The 24,005-nt window shown below is 52.9% G+C and overlaps 2 protein-coding genes across 2 annotated transcripts in view; one reads left to right on the forward strand and one right to left on the reverse strand.

Moving 5' to 3' along the window:
• The window catches only part of CNGB1 (cyclic nucleotide gated channel subunit beta 1), a gene marked incomplete at its 3' end in the record, with an annotated part of 67,074 nt that extends 57,958 nt beyond the window's left edge, over window positions 1–9,116 (reverse strand). Inside the window, 10 exon segments of the mRNA XM_060083160.1 lie at window positions 1,029–1,104; window positions 2,208–2,367; window positions 2,743–2,782; window positions 2,982–3,057; window positions 4,672–4,708; window positions 4,904–4,949; window positions 5,051–5,171; window positions 5,958–6,030; window positions 6,339–6,396; window positions 8,955–9,116. Coding sequence (XP_059939143.1) covers window positions 1,029–1,104; window positions 2,208–2,367; window positions 2,743–2,782; window positions 2,982–3,057; window positions 4,672–4,708; window positions 4,904–4,949; window positions 5,051–5,171; window positions 5,958–6,030; window positions 6,339–6,396; window positions 8,955–9,113 — 846 coding nt within the window.
• Window positions 9,117–15,522: 6,406 nt separating this feature from the next.
• On the forward strand, window positions 15,523–22,730 carry SPMIP8 (sperm microtubule inner protein 8). The gene is made up of 8 exons (XM_060085064.1): window positions 15,523–15,664; window positions 16,431–16,674; window positions 19,981–20,042; window positions 20,264–20,438; window positions 20,857–20,918; window positions 21,131–21,195; window positions 21,548–21,580; window positions 22,700–22,730. Exons 2-8 carry the CDS (start codon window positions 16,452–16,454, stop codon window positions 22,728–22,730), a joined length of 651 nt encoding a protein of 216 aa, XP_059941047.1. The 5' UTR covers window positions 15,523–15,664; window positions 16,431–16,451.
• Window positions 22,731–24,005: the final 1,275 nt, after the last annotated feature.

The following is a 24,005-nucleotide window of genomic DNA, read 5'->3' on the forward strand; positions in this document are numbered from 1 at the left end:
GCCTGGAACGCCCTCTCTCTGGTTCTCCATGTATGAAAAACCTCTCCCATCCTTCCCTGGAGCGTTGTCTCAAAGTTCCATCTGCACGAAGGCCTCTCCCCGCCAGCACCACACCATCCCCCCGCAGCCCCATACTCAGGGATCCCCCCCTCAGTGAGCACATCTTCATCCACTGATCGCTCCTGCCCCTGGACACCCCGCTTTCCTCCTGTTGGGGAGCTCCAAAGCTGAGCTTCCTCTGCCACCCACAGAGGCCATGAACGTGGAGCCTGAAGGCTCAGCCCACGGGGAAGGGACCCTGAAGCTTCCTGTCCACCTCCTACTGCAGGGGGACTGCGATCCAGCCTCCTGCCCCCTAGTTCCAGGTGCTTCTATGAACATGTCCAATTGTCCCCAAGAGAGAAGGGCCAGGTGGGAGGTTCTGGGAGAGGGAGAGGTGGGGGAGGCCCTGCTCCCCCCACCCACCCATGTGGGAGCCCTAGGTCGTCAGAAATGCACACAGGGCCCACTGGCTTCCTGAGAGCCCCACTTCTTACCAGAACATTCCAGGCCTCTCCTGTCTCTGGGCCTTTACACATACGGATCCTCTGCCTGCAGGGCCCTTCCTACACCACCCCCTTCACTTTCACCCACCCTCTTCCTCTTCCTCCTCCCCCTTCAGTTCTCAGCTTGCAGGCCACTTCCACTAGGAAGTCTTCCTTGATGCTCCTGGGAGGCTTCTCCTCTGCACCCCACATCCTCTCTACCCACCCCCCCGGGAAGCACCTCCCCTACTGACTGTGACCACCTGGCAGGAGGGGCTGGGCCAGCACTTCTCAGCCCTGTGGCCACAGTGACCAGAGAGTGTGTGTGGAAGGAGTGTGAGCCATGCAGACAGGCGGGCTGGGTGGGCTGAGCTCCAGCTGCAGGCTCCCTTCTTCCTTCTGTGCCCTCCCCTCCTGCCCAGGGACCATTCCACCCTTGCCTGAGCTCCCAAGACACCTCCCACCACCACTCAAGGCCCCCACTCCCCCTAGCCCAGCACCAACCTGCTCCCCAGCCTTCCCACGGATCACTGGCTGTGGCAGGGCCATCTCCAGCCTGTGCAGGAGCCATGCCATCAACCTGCAAGGGGGAGAGAGAGAGTCAGATCTCTCCCAAGGCAGGTAGCAAGCCCGCCCAAAGGTGGACTGGAACCCAAGCCCCTGGCCCTGAAAACCACTGCCCCGTCCCTGGCCTCCCCAGGAAAGCCTCTGGCTACTGTTCTGACCCCAGTCCCCCCTACCCTCCCTGCCACCCCCAAGGTGCATTTCAGGCCCCTCACACACTGCCAGGGTGGGAGCACCTATCAGTACCTATCCTGATTTTTTTTTCATTTTTATTTTTTTAATAAATTTATTTATTTTTGGGTGCATTGGGTCTTTGTTGCTGTGCACGGGTTTTCTCTAGTTGTGGCAAGCGGGGGCTACTCTTCGTTGCGGTGCGCGGGCTTCTCATTGCGGTGGCTTCTCTTGTGGAGCACGGGCTCTAGGCGCCAAGAGCTTCAGTAGTTGTGGCTTGAGGGCTCTAGAGCGCAGGCTCAGTAGTTGTGGCACGCGGGCTTAGTTGCTCCGCAGCATGTGGGATCTTCCCAGACCAGGGCTTGAACCCATGTCCCCTGCATTGGCAGGCGGATTCTTAACCACTGCGCCACCGGGGAAGTCCCTATCCTGATTTTAAATGCATGTACCACTTGGACCAACAACTCCATTTCCTCCAATTTACTTGCACATGAACGCAATGATGCCTGTACAAGGCTATTAACTGCAGCAAAAGTGGAAACAAACCTGAATGTCCACTGAATGCTTAAATAAAAGCTGGTACATCCGTATAACATACTATGCAGCCGTTGAAAGAATGGAGCAGACCTCTGTGCATAAAACCACCTCTGAGTTACGTCTTTAGGTGAAAAAAGTGAGATGAGGAACAGTATCTAGAGTTTGCTGCTGCCGGGTACGTGAGTTTAAAGGAGAAATGTGCTCAGAGCTTGTCTACGTGTAGGAAACGCACGGAAGCAGGAGAAGCTGCTGATACGAATGCCCGGGGAGGGGGCGCTGCAAACCCCTTTGAAGTTTCTCTCAGGTGCATGTGTTACTTTTCTAATTTAAAAGACTCATTTGGTGGATGTTGGGCTGGGGTCACGCACTGAGTCTGCTGCTTGTGGGAGGAGAGGCATTTGGGAGGCTCACCTGGCAGAGTCCTGGCGGGGCGGCAGGGAGGAGGCCTGGATGCCGGGCTGGGGCTCTGGAGTCGGCTCCTCCTCAGGCTTCGCGGGGGCAGAAGCAGGCAGGGAGGGGCTCTCCTGGGCCTGCGGCACGGGCTCCATCTCCAAGGGGGGTCCTGGGGGCTCTATGCAGCAGGGAGGGCAGGAGACTAAGGATGACATGGTGGGGCTCCATGCAACCCCTAGGGCACGGAGTCTAGATTCAAGGTGCCAACGTGACTGAGTGGGGAGCCCCTTGGGACCACCCCAACTCCCCTCATCATCAGACAAACACAGAGCTGAGGAGCAGGGAGGGGAAGGGACTTGTTCAGGACCTCACAACGCTGTCCCAGGCTACTGGCTTCCCAGCCTGGGCCAGGGAGGGGGGTTTAGGACTCTCACAACAGCCTGCTCCCTGCAAGCCCTGAACCCCTCCCCGAGCATCCTTCAGGCCCCAGTTGTACCCCCAGCCCAGTCTGTGACCATCCCAGGTAGCCCCTTCCCAGGTCCCCTCCCTGTACCTGGACCCAAGGCAGCATCTGCAGGCTCATCTCTCCAGCCCTGGGGCGTAAACAGGAAGTGACGTCAGGAAAGAAGGTCAGGTGGATTTCCTGCCCCGGCCAGCCCCGCCCACCCTTCCCCTGCATGCCCTGCCCCTCTTGCAGTCACGCTGTGGGTCTCAGGGGTGAGGACGGCCTGCTGGAGTAGGTAGGCACTTCCTGGGTGGTCAGCTGCCTGCTCCCCCTTTTCCTCGACTTACCTCGGAGGTTTTCGGAGGCTGAGGCAGCATATTCTCCAGATTCTGCTCAAGCCACCTGAGCAGCCAGGGCCCGGGCCTGAAGAGGGGCCAGAGGTCAGCCGAGCGGCCTCAAGGAGTGCCCAGCCACGCTGTCGTGACCACCTGCTGGGGTCCCAGGCCTCGACCAGCCCTTCCTCAGCTCCCATTCTGCACACTGGGGACCTTGGACTGGATACTCTTAAAGGGCCTCCGGGGTGGGGGACTTCCACCAACCTGAAATTCTGACCCAGGGCTGGACCAGGTTCTGGAACAACAGGCCTAGCCTTGGCCTCCTGGGCACAGATGAGAACAGGGGCTGCCTGGGGACCTGAATGCAGGCTGGGGGCCTCCCTGTGACTGGGACTGAGAGGTCTGGCTTCATGGGTATGTGAGCAGTGTGGTCACACAGGGCCCCATACTTAAAGGGCCCATTTTTGGTTTAATGCTCTATCGTCACTGTCTTAAACTCTTAATAATTTTTTTAAAGGAGTCCTACATTTTCATTTTGCACTGGGCCCCACTAATTATGTAGCTGGCCCTGGGACAAACGTTGGGTCCCCAGATCCATCTGACCTCCAGGCAGCCCTGTCCTCTTCAGGGAAGCTCCATGCTCCCAGGGGAACCCATCCCCCAGATACAGCCCCCCAAAAAGCTGGCAAGTCCTTTGGGTGCTTTCATCCTAAATCATTTTACTGGTCTCACAAGTCAGCGGAGTGGCCCTGGGGACCCATGACCAGGGCAGCCTCCAGGGGACAAAAGAAATAGACAGCAAACTGGAGCAATGGATGAATGAATGGAGTGTGTGATTGTACATATTCATTCATTCATTCATTCATTCATATGTTCATTCATCCCTTCTGTGCTGAGTCCCTTTAGTATGGCAGGCACTGTGCTGGGCACCAGGGCATTCAGCAGTGACTGAGACAAAAGCCCCCGTGCTCAAGGACCCGACAGTCTAATGAATGAATGAGGGAAGGAATGAATGGGTGGGGTGAATGGAGATGAAGGCATGACTCTGAATTTCCAGCAGAGACAGCAAACTGGAGGCTTCAGGTTTATTGGGGGAGCTCACAGTGTTTTTGAAAACTTTTCAATTAGTTGGCAACATCTAAAAATTAAGGACTATGTAAAAGCCTAAATTTCTAGCTTCTCTTGAAAAACTAGAGGATCTGGCCACACCGGGTCAGCACTCCTGCAGGGCAGAGGGAAGTGGAGTTCAGTGGGGCCCCTCCCTGGAGAGAGACATGGGCTCCCCCGTTTGCCACAGTTCCCATCCAGCCTGCCACCCACCTCGGTCAGCTCTGAGAAGTCTGAAGCTGTTGCCAACCGTGAGACCAACCTGGGGACCCCAATGTCCCCCACGGTAGCCCAGGCCCTGCTTCCGGGCTTCACACGGCAACCACCTATTCGAGGCCCATCTCTGAGGACCTCATCCATGCCTTCTCCCCATCCTCAGAAGGTGGCCCCCTCCCCGGGGATCTCTCAGTAATCAGCACAAAAAACCATGAGCAGCACTGGACCCATCGTTCCAGTTTTGTGGATGAGAAAAGTGAGGCTCAGAAGAGATGAGAGGCATGTCCAAGGTCACACACAGGTGGTGGGGGACGCTGGGCTCCGGGCATGCTGAGCCCACCACACACACTACAGATGGGGCTCGAGGATGGGGACTCACCCGGTGTCTTGGGCCCTGGGGGCCTCACAGTGTCCATCTGCAGAAGAAAGGAAGCCGGTCAGCAGCAAGAGGCCTGGCCAGAGCTCCCTGGTTATAGCCCAACTCAAACCCAGCTTCGAACCCGGGCCGAGTCCGATGAGAAGCTTTGGCCCCATGGACTCACCCCAGGGAGCAGGGCCCAATGTAACAGTCCCTGAGCCCACCCCTAAGCCATCCTGCTTCCTGGCCTTACCTGAGCCCCCAGTGCTGCAGTGCCCAAGGATCTGTCCTCCTGCCTGCTGGGACGGACAGACAGACGTGGGCAGAGAGTCCAGGGCCATCAGCCTTCCTCCCCACCCTTCCCCACCCGGTTTGCCTCAGCCCCCGGCCCCAGTAGTACCTGAGCTGGACCCTCCAAGCCACCAGCGGTGCTCTGGGCAGGCCTGCCACTGTGGACAGGCTGCGGGACGACCTTCTCCACACCCTTTCTGAGCCAGGTCAGGACCCGGCTGCTGGGAACACTGAGAGACAGAGATACCGGCCTGCCCTCAATGTCCCCAGCTCCTCTCTGGTCGGCATGGCAGTGCACAGCATCCTAAAGAACTTGGTTTGAACCCCAAACCTCTATCTCCCCACTGTGACACTTCAGACACATCACCTCCCTCCTGGAACCTCGTGTCCCTCTCTGGAAAATGGGGGATGCCAACCCTTGGTGCCATTCCAAGCCCACCGCCATCAGCTACTCAGTAAAAGCATCACTGTGTCACCCTGCTGCCCCATTAGCCTGGCTCCAGGGGGTCCCTCCTGCACTCAGCACATGTCTTGTGCTCTGAAAGGGTTGAGAGTTTCCTGTGAGGTGTTTCCTTGTGATGGAGGCTAGTCAGCCTAAACATGAGGGTCACAGACTCACCGTCTGAGGCCAACCCTCCACACCCTCTGCAGACACGCTTACTTGGATAAGTACCAAGGGTCTAAAATGTCTGAGCTATCTGGGAGATTTCATGGAAAAGTCTGGATTTCTGTCTTCATTGGGAAAATCAGAAGCTCTGGCCACACTAAACCTGCGTTTCACCCAAGCACTGAGAAACCTCTGGTCCCCCCGCTCCATTTCTCTTGGTCACATGGTCCATTTGGCCCAGGAGACCCCCACCTCTGCCTGAGCCTCCCTCAGCCAGTTCCTAAGATGTTCTGCACCTTTGCTTGGGAGTGACTGTAGACCTGAGAGCAGTGCCCATCCCCACCCTCTCAATGGCTCCCTAGCTTGGGTGGGGGGCTGGCCCTGAGGAGAGGGGAGGGTGGTGCAGTACCTGTTCGCTTCTGGAACCACAGCGACCTGAGCCTGGAGGGATGTGGGTGGAGAAGGGGCAGCCTCCTGGGTTTCTGGAAAGGAGTCCCTCATACTTTAGAACTGGAGCCTCAGAGAGACCTGTTTCTACCCTGCTGGGGAGGTCAAGTCAGAGGCAGAGGAGAGGGGAGAACCCTGAGGGAGTCAGAAGCCCAGGGTTCCAGCTCAGCTCAGCTAAAAGGTCCCCAGGAGCCCACCCTTAGCTTCTCTGAGCCTCAGTTTCTTCATCTGTGAAATGGGTCTGCCAACCTCGTGGGCTGCTGCAAGAAGGCTCCGAGCAGTGGAGAACACAGCCCTTTCCCCGCCTCCAGCCACCCTGCCAGCCTGGGCTTCCAGCACTCACCCTGAGGGCCCGGATCAGCCTCAGCCACTTCCTTCCCCACGCAGGCCTCCTCAGGTGGCTGGAGGGTTCAAACAGGACCATGTAAACCCTCAGAGAGACTAGCCTAAGGCAGGAGCAGCCCCTGATCCCCCCTCACAACTGACCCCCCACAGGATCAAACAGCTCTATTCTCACAGTGGTCTCTGTAAATCCTGGTGGCCTCACCTTCCACCTGGGACACTCCCTTCTTCCCAGCCCCAGGGGCCCCTCATCCAGGGCTGGGCCCTCACCACGCCCTCCCCCCAAGGTGCCCCCCAGGCCTATCACATCCCCCAGGAAGCTGCCCCACTCAAGTGGCCTGAAAAGAAAGAGGAAGAGAGTTACAAGGCCTTGGGGCAACTGAGGGGAGGAGGAGGCGGGAAGAGCCCAGCCCTCGGCCAGCCCCCAGCCAGCCGCTCCCTCTCATTCTGCGCCAAAACTTCCATTGCCCCCCTAGTAGCTGGGAGGCCTTCAGCTTCTGCCCTCTGCCTCTCATCTGCCTCTGCAGCTGCACCTCTGCTGCTTTGTGCGCATGTGTGCAGGTACAGACAAGCATGCACATGCATACAGACACACTAACGTGTGCACACATACACTAATACACTCACTCTCATATACTTCACACACATACACAGACACACACAAGCACATGTGTATACAGAAAGTGACACACAGACACATGGGTATACACATGCATACACACACGAGCTGACACAAAAATAAGTCCATCTGCTCACACATAGATGTGCACATGCAAGACACAAAGCACATGTGCATATACATTTGCATGTGCATGCATGCCCCAACACACGCACATGTGCATATAGGCACATGCCCACTTGTGCATATACACATGTGCATGCATGCAGATGCACACACGTGCAAATATCTACAAGTGTACAGACACAGACATACAAACATGCATATGCACACAATACATTTGCATATATACACAGACACAGATATCTGTGTATACACACATGTACATATACATGCTCAGTCACATAAACAGGCATATACACACATACACATATGTACCTGCACTGACACACGAACATGATGTGTTCATGCACTCATGAACACATTATTTCATATGTGTATTAACACACAAATACACACATAGATGTGCATACATGCACAGGTGCACAAAATATGCATATATACAAACATGCAGGCACATACCAATATGTCTATCCATACAAGCACAGATACGCAAACGAGCATACATGTACACACACATGAATAGATTCACAGACTCAGAAACACACACTTATACACACTAGCATGCCCCACATGCACATGGAACTACAGGCACACGAATGCGTGTGCACATACACATATATGTGCTTACATGTATGTGTGTACACACACCTGTGAATCGGCATGCATGTGTTCATGGGCACACAGTTTGCTAAGACACATGCATACCCAAACATACCACTAAGAACACAAGGCACACATGTATGTACATACACATGTGTGCACATGCAAACACATATGCACAGCAACCCTATACCTGGATAGCTCACTGTTTCCTAAACACACCCTGCATTACCCAGTAATAGCCTTTCCTCTGCCAGGAAGGCCCCACCTCTTCATCTCCTCCAGTTACGATTTGGCCCAGCCCACTGTGGCTAGGAAGCACTCCTCCACCAGCTTCCAATCTCCAAAATTAAAATGACTCTCTCCTCTGAGCTCCCAGAGTTTCCAGTCTGATACACTTATTTGGTCCTCCCAGAAGGGTAAGCTGAGGATGCTGTTGAAGCTCCCCACCTTCTCTCATCACCTCTGTCTCCTAGAAGAATAACCTGGTTGGGTTCTCATCTGCTGACCCCCAGGGACAATGCTTTATTCATCACTGTGCTCCTGGCACTGCACACAGGCCTGGCATCAATTAGAAGCAAAATCAAATCTGTCTGAGTTTCTGAACTGGTTGTCATCAGGTTCCGGAATGAATGGGATACAGAGCTGGCAAGTTTGATGTGCTTGACTGAAAGTTCTAGAGCAGTGCTGCTCAAAATGTGGTCCAGGAACCAGTGTCAGTCTGCAAACTGTTACTGGTCCATAGTGATTAAGCAGTTTGCAGCAGATTGTATAGCAACACACTGCTTCCCTCATGCAGAAAGTCTTACTGCAAAACAAATACAACTGAACAAAGCAGTGTGCTTACGTATATAGTAAATTTACATCTGGCAAGCTTCTGATCACCTCCTGGACTGGTAACAAACAGTTCATGGATTGGCTACTTTGAGTAGCTCTAGAGGTTGGTAAACAATGGTCAGTGGGCCAAATCCAGCTCATTGCTTGTTTTTGTAAATAAAGTTTTATTGGAACACAACCAGCTACACTCATTCATTTACGTATTGTCTATGGCTGTTTTCACACTATGGCGGCAGAGTTGAATAATTAACAGAGATGGCATGACCTACAAAGCCTGAAATATTTACTATCTGGCTGTTTACAGAACCAAGTGACCGCCACGTTTCCTTCTGGCTCCAATTTTCTCTGTTGTGGAAGGTCGCTGGGGGCAGCTGACCTGAGCTGGGGATTCTCCGAGCAGTGAGGCCAGTGTGCCCTTCCTCACCATTCAGTTCTTACCAGGGACTCTTCCTCTAGCTCAGTCTCCTCAGGGGCTGTTTCAGGCTCCGGCTCCAACTCTGGCTCTGGTTCCGGTTCTGTCCCCTCCTCCTCCTCTCTCTTGGTCTTCACTGGTGTCCCTGGGGGCTGAGGCAGCACCCTCTGGACCCAGCCCAGCATCCTGACACCTGTAGGGGACCGAGTCCTTAGGCGTCTCCAGAATGCTCACAGTTGCTCCCACCATTCGTGGGCTCCTTTTGTGAGTTATATATTTCCCTTTTCCTTCATCATCTTTAAAACTATTTTTGCAGTGATACCTCCAGGTATTTTCCTGATAGAAATACTCAAGCCCACAGACATATGTGTGTAAAGAGGTCGGTCACAACAGTGTTAGAGCAAAAGATGAAAAACATCCAAATATCCATCAGTAGGAGACTGGTTACTGGGAAGTACCTAATTGGTCTTCCGTAAGAGGGGCACAGATTAAATAAATTATAGTACATCCAATAATGGAATATTATGGAGCCATTTTTTAAAGTAGATCAATTTGAACTAACATGGAAAGATCTACACTCTTTGGACTCCAGTCATGAGCAAATCAGTTAAATGCTCCATGCCTCAGTTTGCTTGTCTGTAAAATGGGGATGTTAATAGTAGCTATCTTGTGGAGGTTAATGTGAGGATAAAATAAACTGATGAGAACAGTGACTGGCACACACTGAGAGCTTAATAAATGTTGGCTGTGATTATCATTGGATGTTAAGCAAAAATGCCAATGATAGACTATCATGTTCAGCAAAATCCCATTATAAATTTTTAAAAATACATTATGAGCAGCATATGAATGGAAAATATTTTTTGTTTAATATAAGATAAAAATCAACCTATTTTCATGATTTAGAAATTTTTAAGATAAAATAACAAGCCCCTTTTTTCATGGTTTACTGCAATAGTTCAGCCCTACCTTACACGGGCTCAGTTTCTGGCATCATTTACTTTCAGGGAATGGGCAACCCTGCCCTTATGACTAAATCCCTGCAGGATGGCCTGGCCCAGCGGGCGCCACACAGGTCAATATATGCAAACTCCCAGCCTTGAAGGGCCCTTCCGAGGCCGTGCCCCGCATGGTGTATCCTGCCTCCCCCCAGCCATGGGCAGCCAAGGTATTCTCTGTCCCTTGTCCGTCAGGGACCCTGGCCACAGGCTGCAAAGGGCAGGCACAGGGCCCAGGACCCCTGCCCCAGTGCCCATCTCCCTGCAGCCCCGGCCATGCTGCCTGCCCTACTACTCACAGCCCTGATTTCTGTCCCTGCTCTGGCCTCAGCAGCCCAGCTTCTCCTAAGCGAAGCTGTGCTGAAGGACACAGCTCTGAGTGGGGGGTCAGATCCCTGGCTCAGCCACCAAAAATGTGACTTGGGCCAGACCCGACACCTCTGGTCTTCCATTTCCTTGTTGGGTATGGGGGTAAAAACACTGATTTCCAAGGTTGGTAGAGCCCAAGATTGCATGTTTAGGATGGCAGATTCCACCGATCCCAGCCAGCCCAGGCAGCCCCATAAGCCATGATCACCTCATCCTCACCTCCTCCCACTCAGCCTCAGTAAATAAGCGTTTTCATCACCACTTTATAGCCAAGGAAATGGAGGTACAGAGAGGTCAGCAGACTTGCCCAAAGTGACACAGCCAGTAAGTGGCCCAGCTGAGTTTACGCTCAGGTCTGCCTGGCTCCAGGTGTCCCACATCTACCCCGGAGGTACTGACGTTTGCCCAGGATCGGCTGCTTCTGCAGGCCAGTCCTGCAAGCCATTTCCCAGCAGGCAGTAATGCTGGCTTGCGCTTCTGAACCTTCTGGAAATGACTAGGGAAGCCTTCCCCACTCCCAGTTTCCCTTCTTCCCCCAGACCCAGCCATTTCCTCCTGCACAGAAACACGTGAGGCCCCTCCCATCTTTTTGCCCTGTTGCTGCTGATTCCACGTTGATGAGGGAGGCGCAAGCGGGAACGGGGGCCTGGGAGTGGTACCCAGAACAGCAACAGTGCTTGGACCACCAGCCTTTCAGAGTCTTCTGGGGAGCTGTGGAAGATACAGATTCCTAGGCCCCTCTACTGGATCTGGAATCCGTATTTCACAAGCTGCCTTGGAGAGTCACTAAGGCTTGAACCTCACAGGGGAAGACAGAAGCCTCAGGTTTCCAGCCTTGCCGGGTTCTCCATGTCTAAATGACTTGATGGGAGGAGAGCGTGGAGGGAGCCTCATCAGGGGTCCCACGGAGCCGCCCCCTCACCCTGAGTTACCTGCTCAGATGCCGTCCACCAGCCAGGAATTGCCTTCTTCCTGCCTCTATCAGCTGGCCTCTCAGACACAGAGGGGATTAATTGGCAGCAGCCGGCCCCGGCCAGTATGCAAAGGATTAGGAGGTGCTAAAGGGGGTGGGGAGGTGGCTGTGGAAGAGAAGAGATTGATGCGGGAGGGAGCCGGCAGCAAACCCCAGGGGCCACCAGGAATCGGCCCCGGGGAAGGACCCCTACATGGCCCTGGTTTGGGGCACCATGAGCTGCCAGGGTACCTGGTTCCCTGTAAACCCTGGCCAACCCACAGAGCGGCTGGTGGGAGGATAAGAGCTTGGAGTCCCCAGGTGATTCTGGGAGACTCCTCAAGGTAGCAGGGGCCTGTCAACTCTCAGTCAGCAGTGGCGGGAGGCACATTCCAGCTCTCCAGCCCCCATGCAGGGACTCAAGCAGAGTCCCTGTCTCAGAATCTTCTGCAGCTTGGGCAGGGCCTCAGCACCCCCTGCCTTGGGATCCACCAGAATGGCTGTGGTCCCAGGGCTGGGCCTTTAGGGAGGATCCAAGGACGGATAGATGACTGACTGCGTCCAAGCCGGCCTCCTGAACTGAGGTCGAGCCCTAGAGAGGGATGGCGATCTCAGGGGAGAGCGGAAGAGGGACAGAGGCCCAGCACAAAGGGGCTCAGTGAGGTGACAGGACCTGGGTGGGGGGCAGGGCAGTGGGCTGTTTAGCAAAGAGGCAGGGGACTTGACTTTATCATCTACAACATTTCTCGACCTTGCCTATGTGCCAGGCAGCCTGCCAGCCTTGGCACATTGAGAAGGACAGAAACAGGACCTGCCCTCATGGAGCTTACATTCCAATGCAAGATTCAGAAGTAAAAAAGATTAACGATGAACTTAAAAATATTGCAGATATGCTGAGTGCCATGAAAGAAACACACAGAGACATGTGTGAGGTGGTGGGGAGTGGGAGTGGGCATAGGTGCCTCTATGAAGAGGGACATATTTGAGCTGAGACATAGGATCTGAGTGAATCGTGTTCCAGGCAAGGGTAAATAAAGGTCCTGAGGCTGGAATGAGCTTGGATGCACCTGAGGAACAGAGAGGGGGCCAGGGGCTTAGTGGGTGTAGGGGAGAGTGGTGGGAGATGAGGTCCAGGGCAGATCAGGTAGGGCCTGTAAGCCACGGTCGGAAGATTGGGTTTTAGCTGATGGCCCATGGAAGCCCATGATGGTTTAGAACAGGGGCCGGACACCACCTGTGCAGCTGTTTTGTAGTGGGCAGGTGTGGAAGCAAGGCACTAGTCAGGAGGTAGCGGTGGAACAAACCAGTTTCTGACTGGACGACCCCTGTCCTCTCCTTCCTGTGCAGAAGCTCTGATATGCAACCACCCCCAAGGCAACTGGTATGGGAGAATGTTCTTTCTGCCGTGCTCTGTCAATACGCCAGGCTGCTGGGGATCAAAGCTCCTCCCCATGGCACCTCCAGCCGGAGAGGACAGTGAGCTCTACTGCTCTGCCTGGGTGTGCAAGTGACGACCAGCGTCGTCGGTGATGCTCACCCTTGCCTCTAGCTCGACGGAGGCCAGTGCAGAGATGATGAGGCTTGGACTGAGCAGGTGGCAGGAGAGAGAAAAGGGGAGGGGAGGGAAAAGGGAGGTGTTGAGGGCGCTCAGCTTAGGCAACTGGCAGGTGGTGCCATTTACTGAAAAGAGGGAGCCTGGGGCTGTGGTGTGGAAGAGTTTTGGGGGGAAATCATGAGCTCTACTTCGTTGTCTGAGAGACATCTGAGTGGAAATGTGCACCAGGTGGTGAGAGGTGTGTTTTGGGGGGTAGGGGGTGTCTGGAGTCTGGGAGAGGTGGACGACTGGAGATGGAAATTTTGGAGGCATCAGCTCAGCTTGTAGATGATACTTAAAGCCACAGGACTGATTGAATCAAAAGTAGAGAAGAGAAGGACCAGAGATGATGCCTGGAGCACACTGGCACATTTCGAAGTTGGGAAAAGAAGGAGAAGCTAGGAAAGGAGACTGAAAGAGCTGCTGGTGGGGTAGGGGAAGAGCCAGGAAGCCGGGTTTGCTGCAGCCAAGACGGCTGAGTGTGTTGGGGGAGGATTGGCCACATGGGACCCCCGTGTGAGCGGAGGCTGACCTGTGCCCCAAGGCTCGGCAACCTGGGGGCATGGAGCCCAGCCAGTGTTCAGAATCAGGTGGGCCTGGCTGAAGAGTAACAAGCTCTAGGGTGAGGCAAATGAATGAACCTCAGCTACACCCCAGTTGGATGACTCTCGTGTGCATATATACGGAGGGAAAGAAGCCAGACTCAAAGGACCCCAATGGCCCATGCATACAAAGCTCAAATAGGGCACAATTAGCCTGTCTTGTCTATGGCTGCAAACATAGGTAGTAAAATTATAAAGAAAAGCAGTGGTTATACTACTCAGCCTGGAGAGTGGTTACCTCTTGCAGGAGGTGGGACTGGGAAGGGGTATGCGGAAGCTTCTAGGGGCTGGCGGGGTCCTAACTTGCTTTCTTTAGCTGACATCAATTTTTTAAAACAACGTTATTGTCGTATAATTTGTATGCCTTAAAATTCACCAGTTTTAAGGGTACAACTCAATTATTTTTAGTAAATTTACTGAGCTATGCAACATCTAGTTTTAGAACATTTCCATCAGCCCAGTAAGATCCCTCATGCTGGTTAGAATCACTCCCCATTCCCCCTGCCAGCCTCAGGCAACCACTAATCTGCTTTCTGTCTCTAAATATGTGCCTTTTCTAGGCATTCTATATAAATGGAGCATATAATATGTGGAGTGTTTCTGTGTCTGGTTTCTTTCATTTAGCATAATGTTTTGATGATCATCTACATTGTAGCACATATCCATAATTCATTTCTTTTTTAATTCCCAAGAGTATTGCATGGCATTCAGTCTGTTTCCATGGCATAGATATATTAGTCTGTTTACCTATCCGCTAGTCAATGGACACTTAATTTGTTTCCACCTTTTGGCTATTATAAATAATGCTGCTGTGAACATCTGCATGCAAGTCTTTGTGTGGACATATATCTTCATGTCTCTTGGGACGATTCCTAGAGGTAGAATTGCTGGGTCATATGGTAAATTTATGTTCCACTTTTTAAGAAACTGCTACACTGTTTTGCAAAGTAGTACCCATGTCTTGACCTGACTGGTAGTTACACAGGGTCTCACTTTATAAATTATGAGTTACATTATATATTTATGCACTTTCTAGATTTTGTTATATTTTTAACTTTAAAAGAGTTAAAAAAAATTGCGATGGGGTGGTGAACGAAGTCCAGGGAAAGTTTTCTTTAAGGGGTGGGACTTGGGGACACTGCCCTGGGGCTGGATGGAGCACTGGAGGAGAAGCAACTAGGGAGCCAAATCCTACTTGAATCTCACAGTAGGGGTGCCAGGGCCCATCAGGCTCAGCACTTGGGCAGATGTATGCAAAAGCACGTGCCAAGATATGCAAATAAGTTAAGAGTCTCCCCAGGGTTTCCTCACGAGGATGGGGGGGCAGGGTCCACCTCCAGTGGTTCTTTTTTTTTTTTTTTTGGCCTCCCTTCGAGCCTAGTGGGATCTTAGTCCCCTGACCAGGGATTAAACCCCAGACCACGGCCGTGAAAGCGCTTAGTCCTAACCACTGGACCGCCAGGGAACTCCCCCAGTGGTTCTGACCTTGATGGTGGTCAGGCCCCAGGGCTTCAGGGTGCCGGGCTTAGGACCTCATGACCTCGCTTTTTTGGGAAGGTGGGAGGGAGGCTGCAAGCCTGCAGGGAGAGTATCACCTGCTAATCCCTGTCCTGCTGAGGCCGCCACTCTCCCTGATCCCCTTATGCTGACCCTGGATCCTGGAAGCCACTAATCTCCACCTCTGGAGACTCAAGGACTGGCAGGCAGGGCAGTGTCCTCTTCCGTGAGGCTTGTAAGGAGGGGAGCAAGTGTCCGTGAGCCCTGCCAGCTCACAGGCACTCCTCCCGGCAGGGCCCGGGGGCCCTTGCCTAAGGCAGATGGGAGCTTTGAGGCCCAGAGACAGACAGTAAGTAGTCTAGAGTCACACAGCCTGCCCTGGCATGGCCACCCCCAGGGAGGCCCAGCTCCTTGTCTGACTTTCCCAACGTGCCCAGCCGGTGTGAGGCCTGGGAGACAGCATCCTTCAGGAAGGCTGAAAGAGGGGGGCCAGTGCGAGGACCCCCGGCAGCAGGCTCTTCTCCTCGGAGCCTCCGGTTGTCATGGTGGCCGAGGAGCTGGTGCCCTCACAATCGGGCTGCGATGGGCATTGTCTCTGCAGAATGTCCCTTTATTCTCCTACTGCCTTATAAGGCACTGGGCCTCGGCCCATCTCCCTGCCTCTTTTCCCCACTGAGCAGTCGGAAGAGCGGAAAATCCCTGTGAGCCTGTGCACCTGGGGCCCGTGGCCTGCAGGTGAGGTACCACTGGGGTGGACCAGGAGCAGGGAGTCCTCCCTCCCCTCTACCCTCACTTCCCCACTTCCCTGTCCCTTCCCCACGAAGGGCCAGCCTTCGAGGCGGCTTCCCCGTCTGGTCGCCATGCCCTCTCCGTGCTCCTCCAGGGCCCAAGGTCCTCTCTCCTCCTGCCCACCTCCCTACCGCCCACCTCCATTTCTCACCTCCAACCGGGGTCAGGAAGAAAGCAACGGGACTCAACAAATTCTCACTAAAGTTTAAATGACTCAAGGGCTCTGGGAATATCCACTTTTTAAAACGAAGCACTGGGGAACCAGCCGTATTTTTTCTAGTTCCTGTCTATCACGTCTCTCCCCTTATTTAAAACCTTTCTATGTCTCCCTGTAGAATGTTGAGTAAATGCCAGGTACCTTAGCTAAGGCCGGAAGCCCATAATTAATTACCCAGAGGCAGACTGGGCTCAATTGTGAATCCACTTGCTGCTGCTGTTGCTTCCTGCTCATTATTGAAGAACAGACACAAACGGCATCTCTTTTTAGACCATTCGCTGAATCCTCCAGCCTCCCCAGACACACACCCCCTGTACTGACCTCTGCCGGGGCCCTCAGCACATCCTCTGTGTGTGTGTGTATTTGAGCGACCCTGACCCCACCAGAGCTCCTGGCACACAGTAGGTGGTCAGTACCTGTTGGACGAGTAGACAAATCGGCACTGGCCAAGGTTGTGTTCCCACACAGAAGGGTGTCTGGTTAGGGTGTCTCTGCCCCCGCAGCCATGGCCCGCATCATCAACCTGGTGCCCTGGGAGGACGGCTCCACCCACGTGTACGCATCCCCGGCCATCCTGCGGCCCGTGGCACCGCGGCGCAACAAGCTGGCCAGCGTGAAGCAGCAGCTCTACCACCCAGCCCCGCCCAGCCTGCGCCGCATGGACATGGACTCCGTCAGGGCCTGCCTTTCCGACGAGCACTGCCAGTCCACCACCTACTGCCGCAAAGGTCAGGCCACCTGGCCACCACCAGCCCCTTTGGGCCTTCGGGGAAATCGTGGGTGGTTTGGAGGAGAGAGATCTCGGAGGGAGAAACCATGAGTGGCAGGTGAAAGGGTTAAAGGGAGTCGCCCCAGCTCTGCGCCTGGGTATCCTCCAGGTCTGAGCCTCTGTTTCCTTATCAGTAAAATGGGGATGCTGACAGTGCCGGCTTGTCAGGGCTATTTTGAGATTAAGATGAGATAAGGCACGACAAGCACTTGGAGTTGTGTCTGGCACATAATATGTGCTCAACAATATGTTATTATTATTAATGGAGTGGGAACTGCGCAGAGCCCAGCAGTGGCAGGAGGAGGAGGAATAATAATAGCAGTAATAACAACTTCTGCCTGATCATCGCTCCCTTTGAAAGACGGAGAGAAAGACACCTGTCATGAAAGAGAGGTGGACATGGGAGCCTTTGGGGTAAAGGGCCACACGGGGCTAAGGAAGAACCCTTCATCGATTGAGAAGCTTGGGTATGGAGATAGCGGTGCCACACAGACACCCACACTCATGCATTCCAGCACATTTATTAATTGCCTGCTTTGTGCCTGACACTGTGCCTGGAACAGAGGCGCTCCAGCTAGCGGGAACAGCACATGCAGAGGCCTGGAGGGGAAAAGCTGCGTGAGGTGTTGGTGAACTTGAGGGGCGTGCTTAGGTGGGAGGCTAAGGAGTGCGGGGGCAGCAGGAGCTGTGGCTGCGGATGAGGACACAGCCCAGGGAGGGCTAAGCTCAGGGGTCTGGGGTTCCTGGGGAGGTAGATAAGAATCTCTGAAGACTTTAAGAAGGAAAGAGGTCCGAGCGCTGGGGCCGTGGGGAGTGGGTGACCCAGAGAGACGAGAAGCAGATGATGGGGGGGAGGGGGAGTGATTAGGACACTGGGAGGGACCACAGTCTCCAGGAAGTAGTGATAGTGTCTGGCCACAGGGGAGGGATTTGGAAGGTATTTAGGAGATAAAGTAACATGATTTGTACCAGTGTGGGTAGAAGGGCAAGAGTGAGGAGTCCAGGGCGATACCCAGGTTCAAACCCCGGTGGCGGGTGGAGGGAGGGTGTCAGAGACTATAGGGAGATCTCCAGAGGCCCCACAGAGACCCCTGTGGGGCCAGGATGGGAAACACAAATACGGGAAGTGGGCGGGGACGCAGTGGGGGGAAGGGGTGAAAGGTGAGGTGGAGTCCCGACACCCGCCTCCAAAGGGGAGCAGCTCTGAGGTCCTGCTGATACCGTGTGGGAAAGGTCAGCACAGTTCTACGAATTTCCTGGCTTCCGGGAGAGGCCAGGAGTCTAGATTTTTAGGGAGAGCTCTTGATTATTGCAGGTACGTTTTTAATAAAAGCAATGGAGTCACAGTTTCAAAATTCAAAATGCTGTAACAATGTACATTTAAAAAATTCTCACTCCTCCCCTGCTACCCCCACTTACAGGTAACCACTCTGACTGAGCTCCTGCTGAATCCTTCCATTGTTTACTACTGTAAATACAAACCTATTCTCTTCCTCCCCAACTTTTTTTATTAGGAACATATTCAAACATAGAGGAAGGCTGAAAGACTAATACTATGAACATTCATTACCTTCCACCTGCTTCAATTAATGTTTTGACATATTTGTTTTCATTCTCTCTCTCTCTCTCTCTCTCTCTCTCACACACACACACACACACACACACACTTTAGCAAGCAGTTCCCAATGACAGAAACAATCTCAATACCATTATCACATCTAGGAAAGTTAAAAATAATTCCCTAACATCTAATATTCAGTCCATATTAAAACATCCCCAATTATTGCCAAAGATGTCCTTTATAGCTGTCAAAAAAATTTTGGAACCAGGATTCAATCTAGGATTGTACCTTGTAATTTGTTGTCATGTCTCTTGGGTCTTAGTCTAAAACAGTCTACCCACTTTCCATTTTTCCCTCATAATATTGACTTTTTAAAGAGTCCAAAACAGTTTTATTGTAGACGAGTCCTACATTGTGAATTTGAGTGATTGTTTCCTTATGGTGTTGATTACCTTGAGAGTCTATTTTCTGTCAACTAGAAGATAGGTGTAGAAGCTTGATTGTAGAAGCTTTCACAGGTGTTGGATGCCATATTTGCCATGATGGCTCAGCAGGAGGCACATAATGTCATTATCCCACTATTCGTGATGCTAAGTTCAATGACTTGGCTGGGTGATGACCTGAATCTATATTCTTCTTTGCCTCCAATCGTCTCAGTTTTAGGCTTTAAAGCCATATAAAGGCATATACTCTTCTGCACCTTGGAAGAATTTCCTCTACTGATTTTTAATCAAGGCATAGTGAGGATGTATCATAGTTTATTTAACCAGTCCTTTAAAGACAGACACTTGAGTTATTTCCAATCATTTTCTATTACAAACTATGCTGAAATGGGCAAACTTTCTACCCACATCATTTCCCAGTTGTGCAACTATAAAGTAGGATAAATTCCCAGAAGTGGGACTATAGGGTCAAAAGGCATGGGTATTTATAATTCCAATAGATAATGTCAATTTCTTTCCATAGGCTCAAATCAATTTATACACCCTGCTGGCAACATATGGCAATGGCCCTGTTTCTGACAACTGCACTAACTTTTGGATTGTTTCCAATCTCATATGAAAAATTGGTATCAATGTAGTTTGAATATGCATGCATCTTATTATGAATGAAGCTGAGTGTCTTTTCATAGTTTAGGGACCATTTGTATTTCTTGTGTTTGTGTGTGAACTACCTGTGCAGACTGTTTACCTATTTTTCTTTTTTTCTCTTTTTCTTCTATTTTGTTTTGTTTTATTTTATTTTGTCTTGATTTATAGGAATTCTTTCAATATTAGGGAAATTGCACCTTATCTACAAAATAAGTGGAAATATTCTTTTCCCATTTGTCTTTTGACTGTCCTTATGTTTCCTTATGTTGCCATGCAGAAGTTTATTTCTATGTAGTCCAAGTTATCAACATTTTCTTTAGGCTACCTGATTTTGAATTAGAGTTGGTAAGGCCTCCTCCACCCCAAGGTTATAAAGAAATTTATCCATGTTTTCTTCTAGTACGTCTATGGTTTCATTACTTTACATTGAAATTTTTTATCTATTTGGAGTTTGTTTTGTTGAATGGGGTGTGTTAAGTAAGAATCCACTTGATCTTAGATTTTTTTTAAGTTGTCAAGTATTTCAAAAACCTTTTAAAGCAGTGTGGACCAAACCTCTCCTGTGTGGGCCTGTGACCACTGGTGGACTCCTCCTTTTCTCTTTCTCCTTCAGATGACTTTGACAATGCCTACTTCACACCCCTCGGTGTCCCCAAAAAACCCCTGCAATGCTTGGTGAGTGTCCTTTGCCCCTGACCCTGGGTTTGCTCTGGGGACCTGAAGGTCCCACGTGCACCCAGCCCCAAGCACCTCGAGTGCTGGGTTCTACTCCGCGCACTTCCTCAGCTACCAGCTTGGGACCCTACCCCCTTCACATCTCCTTCAGGGGCTTCAGGAACCCCCTGGGTCAGTTGGTTCAAGTGCCCCCCGCGCCCTGACTCCCTTCGTCCTGGCAGGACATCACGGCGACCGGCCAGAGGCTCCGAAATAGGTGCCGCGAGGGAAAGCTGGCGCCCATCGCACCGGGCATCAACAGGGTCGACTGGCCCAACTTCACGCGCGCCATCGAGGACTGGTCCCGCTTCGTGTCCTCTGCCGGCGAATTCAAGCTGCCCTGCCCGAGCAAGAAGGGTCAGTCTACCGGCGGGGAGGATGCCTTAGTGTGGGAGAGACAACTGGGTCCCTAGAGCCCTGACCCCGAGCGCTGACCGCGGGCGGGGGGCTTCGGGGGTGGGCTCTGACAAAGACAGGTCTAGGAGATAGGAGCAGCTGGGGCACTCAGAGCGGGCTGGACCCAGACAGACTGAGGCTCACAGAGACAGGGCTTGTCCTGGGGAGGGGGCGGGGCCAGGTCCGAGCCAGTGGGAGCCAGTGTGGCGGAGGTGGAGGGCAGGTTGGTTCTGGGACTGACGGAGCTTAGTCCGGAGGGGTGACTGGTTCTACGAGCAGGCGTGGGCGTGGCTTGATCTAGGGGCGGGGCTCAGGTAAGAGTAGGGGCGGGGCTTGCTCTGGGCTGGCGGGGGGCCAGAGATGGGCGCTCTCTCCGCAGTCGAGAGTTTCAGTGGCTACGCGGTGCGGTACTTGAAGCCGGAGGTGACCCAGAACTGCCGGGTAGGTAGGCGCGCTGCTCCGTCCCTGGCGGGGCGGGGGTGGGAGAGAAGCGGCTAACACGGGGGTCGGGGAGGGAGAGAGGAGACCGAGAGTAAGGTCTCCCAGTGCCCAGGGCCAAGATCCCCGGCAGAGAGTGCTGTGCGGGGCCTCGGCGGGGGAGTCTGTGTCCCCTCTACTCAGTGGACCCCCCCCATTCCTCTGGCCCGCCCCAGTTCTGTCTTAACCAGAATCCCAGCCTGGATCGCTATGGACAGAAGCCCCTGCCTTTCGACTCCCTGTAAGTGACCCTACAGACGCCGGGGCCCCATACCTGGCGGAAGGAGAGTGGGGTCTTGGCTGCTTTCACCAACGCATACCTAGTGCCCCTTGAAAATGTGAGACCTAGGAAGAATTGATTGGCTCCGAAACACCACACGAAAATTGCAATTTCAAAATGACTAAATGTTTAATTCCTACCAAACGGAACATCCTGTCATCCAGTCCCTGGCAACTCCACCTTTCAGAGTGGAGGAGTTAAGGTGGGGCGAAGGTGCAGTGTAATCTTGGTGGGATGGCCCCTGCCGGTGTGTTTGTTCCCAGAGAGGGTCACCCTTCCTCACCTCGGCCTCACCCTCCTCTCTCTTTTGCAGGAATGCTTTCCGACGCTTCGGCTCGATCTACAGGTAGGGCTCCAACTGCAGTGGGGGGTGGGGGGGAATGACCCCGCCCCCGCCCCACATTTGGCCACGCCCCCCAGTCGGGCAGCGCGCGGGCCCTCGTGAGGGAGGCGCCAGAGGATTGGTACCCTCCTGGATACTGTCAGGGGGGCGCGAAGGTCTTCCCCTGGAGAGATCTTCGCCAGGCAAAAGTGCAGCCCACTGGGAGGTGGAGGGAATAGAGTGCCTTTCCCTCCCGATCCGGCCCAGAGGAGACCAAAAGGCAAAGACGGGGGTTAGGGGGATTGGGGGGGCGGGGTTACCTAGGAGAAGAGCAGGGACTGGAAGAGTAAACAGACATATAAGAAATATAATGGAAGGAGCCAAGAATTTGCCTTCCAGGAAGAAGGTGAAGTGGTAAGGGCTGGGACAAGTGTTCCCAGGAGAAGAATGCAAGATATTCAAGCACCTTCATAATTTGGCCATCTCCCACCTCTCCAGCCCCCTTTCCTACACTTTAGCAGTACCAGACTCCTGCGTGCAACCCAAACCAAGCAATCAAACACTCCATATCTTTGCTTGTGCTGTTTCAGCACCTAGATGATCTTTCTACCTCTGCCTGGAAAACTCCTCCTTACACTTTAAAGCCCAGCCCAGATGTCCCATCCTCCTTGAAGTCTCCTCTGACCTTCTGCCTTTCCCCTCCAGCTCAAACCCCCCTCCAGTTGGTCTTCGTATGCGCATCCCTCTCCATCTTAGAGCACACAGGCTATTGCATTATAATTATTGATGAAAGTTTGCCTTCTCTCACACACCCTGTGCACACACAAGGGAAAGCTCTTTTTTTTTTTTTACTACTATATAATGCCTGCCAGAGTAGGCTCACTAAATGACTGAAAAGTGAGTAAAGCTCACGGGAGATAAAGATGAGGCAAACCAGAAGTGGGGCTTGAAAGTCAAACAGACCAGGCAAAAATATATTAAAGGTAATAGGGAGCCATCGAAGGCTCTTGAGCCATAGAGAGACAGGACAGAAGCTGTGTTTTCAGAGCCTCGAGGGCAGGAAGGTGGGTTTGGTGGGGAAGGCCTAGAGATTTTTCCCCAGGACATCCTAGAGGCCCCCACCTCACCTGTTTCTTTCCACAGTCGTGTCAACTACCTGACCCCCTGGCGTTAATCTGTGAAAAGGAGGCCGATCCCCAGGCTGCCAAACCATGCCACCTCAGGTTCCCCAGCAGGACAGAGGGTGTATGGTGGCAGCACCCATCTCCCTAAGAGTTTAGCCTGACTGGAAATAAACCTTATACTCCATAAGGAGGCACCACACGGGTGTGGGGTGTGTGTGTGTATGTGTGTGTGTGTGGTGCAGGGGCTGGGGGAGGGTCAGGACCTCAGGACCTCAGGATGTCTTGCCCTTACCTGCCTCCTGCCAACTCCTGGAGGACTGGTGGCGGTGGGGGGAGTTGGGAAAGATGTCTGGTGACCCCAGGTAGAGAATCATGGTCTAGGCCCCAGGGCCCAGCCAGGGATGAGGTACAGAGGCAGGCCTGTCTGAGAATCAGGTTTTCTTTGTGTCCCCGTTCCCCTGCTCATAACCCTACCACCAAGCCCCTTCCACCTCAGACTCTGAACTTGAGCCCTAAAGAGAAAAGAGGGGGCTCGAAAGGGATTTTAGACACCTCTCTCAGAAGCCCTTGCCATCCCAGTGTGTGCTGGGGGCCTCCCTGGGCCCAGGGTTCCCCTGAAGAAGTGGAATCAGGCCCTGGAGGGTTGGCCTATGGTCTCTATTCCCTGTGAAGCAGCTGAGTGTGGAAGTAAGATGAGGTGCCCAAGCCCACTCAGAGAAGAAAGTTTCCTCTCCCCAAAGCACCGCCAATGAACATACCATGTAAGCAAAAAGTTACCTGCTCTATCCACATAGCTTCAGGACTAGCCCTCATCTGCCTACCAACCTACAGAAAGGAGGCCTGATGGGCTGGGGACAGCCATGGGGCTCCAGGGCCAGGTCCAGAATAACCCTGCTCAAAGTTTTGGGCTAAAGAAGAGCGTCTCGGCGTGGCTGGGTGTTAGAGCAGCCAGCATCAGCACTTAGCTCCAGGACCTTCCAAATACGATTCCACCTGTGGCCAGTCTGCAAGGACAGACCCAGATCAGGGTAAATAGCCACCAAGCTCAAGAACCGTTTGAACAGGACTTCTGGTGCTAGGATCTGAGGCCTCAGGGATCCATGAACCTTCTGAAATCATGTGCAAAACCGTGGGTCCACCCACATGTGCATTTTCCATGGAAAGTCTTCTTGTTTTCATCTGATTCTCAGGAGAGTCAGTGCCCACAAAGGTTAGGAAACCCTGACTTACATCCTCCTCATCCCCTTCCACTAATATTTACTGAGCACCTAGTGGATGCAAGCCTGGTCTCAGGTGGAAGGAGTTTAAAACAATAATACCAGCCC

Source organism: Mesoplodon densirostris, chromosome 19 (assembly GCF_025265405.1).
Source record: "Mesoplodon densirostris isolate mMesDen1 chromosome 19, mMesDen1 primary haplotype, whole genome shotgun sequence".
Classification (NCBI taxonomy): Eukaryota; Metazoa; Chordata; class Mammalia; order Artiodactyla; family Ziphiidae; genus Mesoplodon; species Mesoplodon densirostris.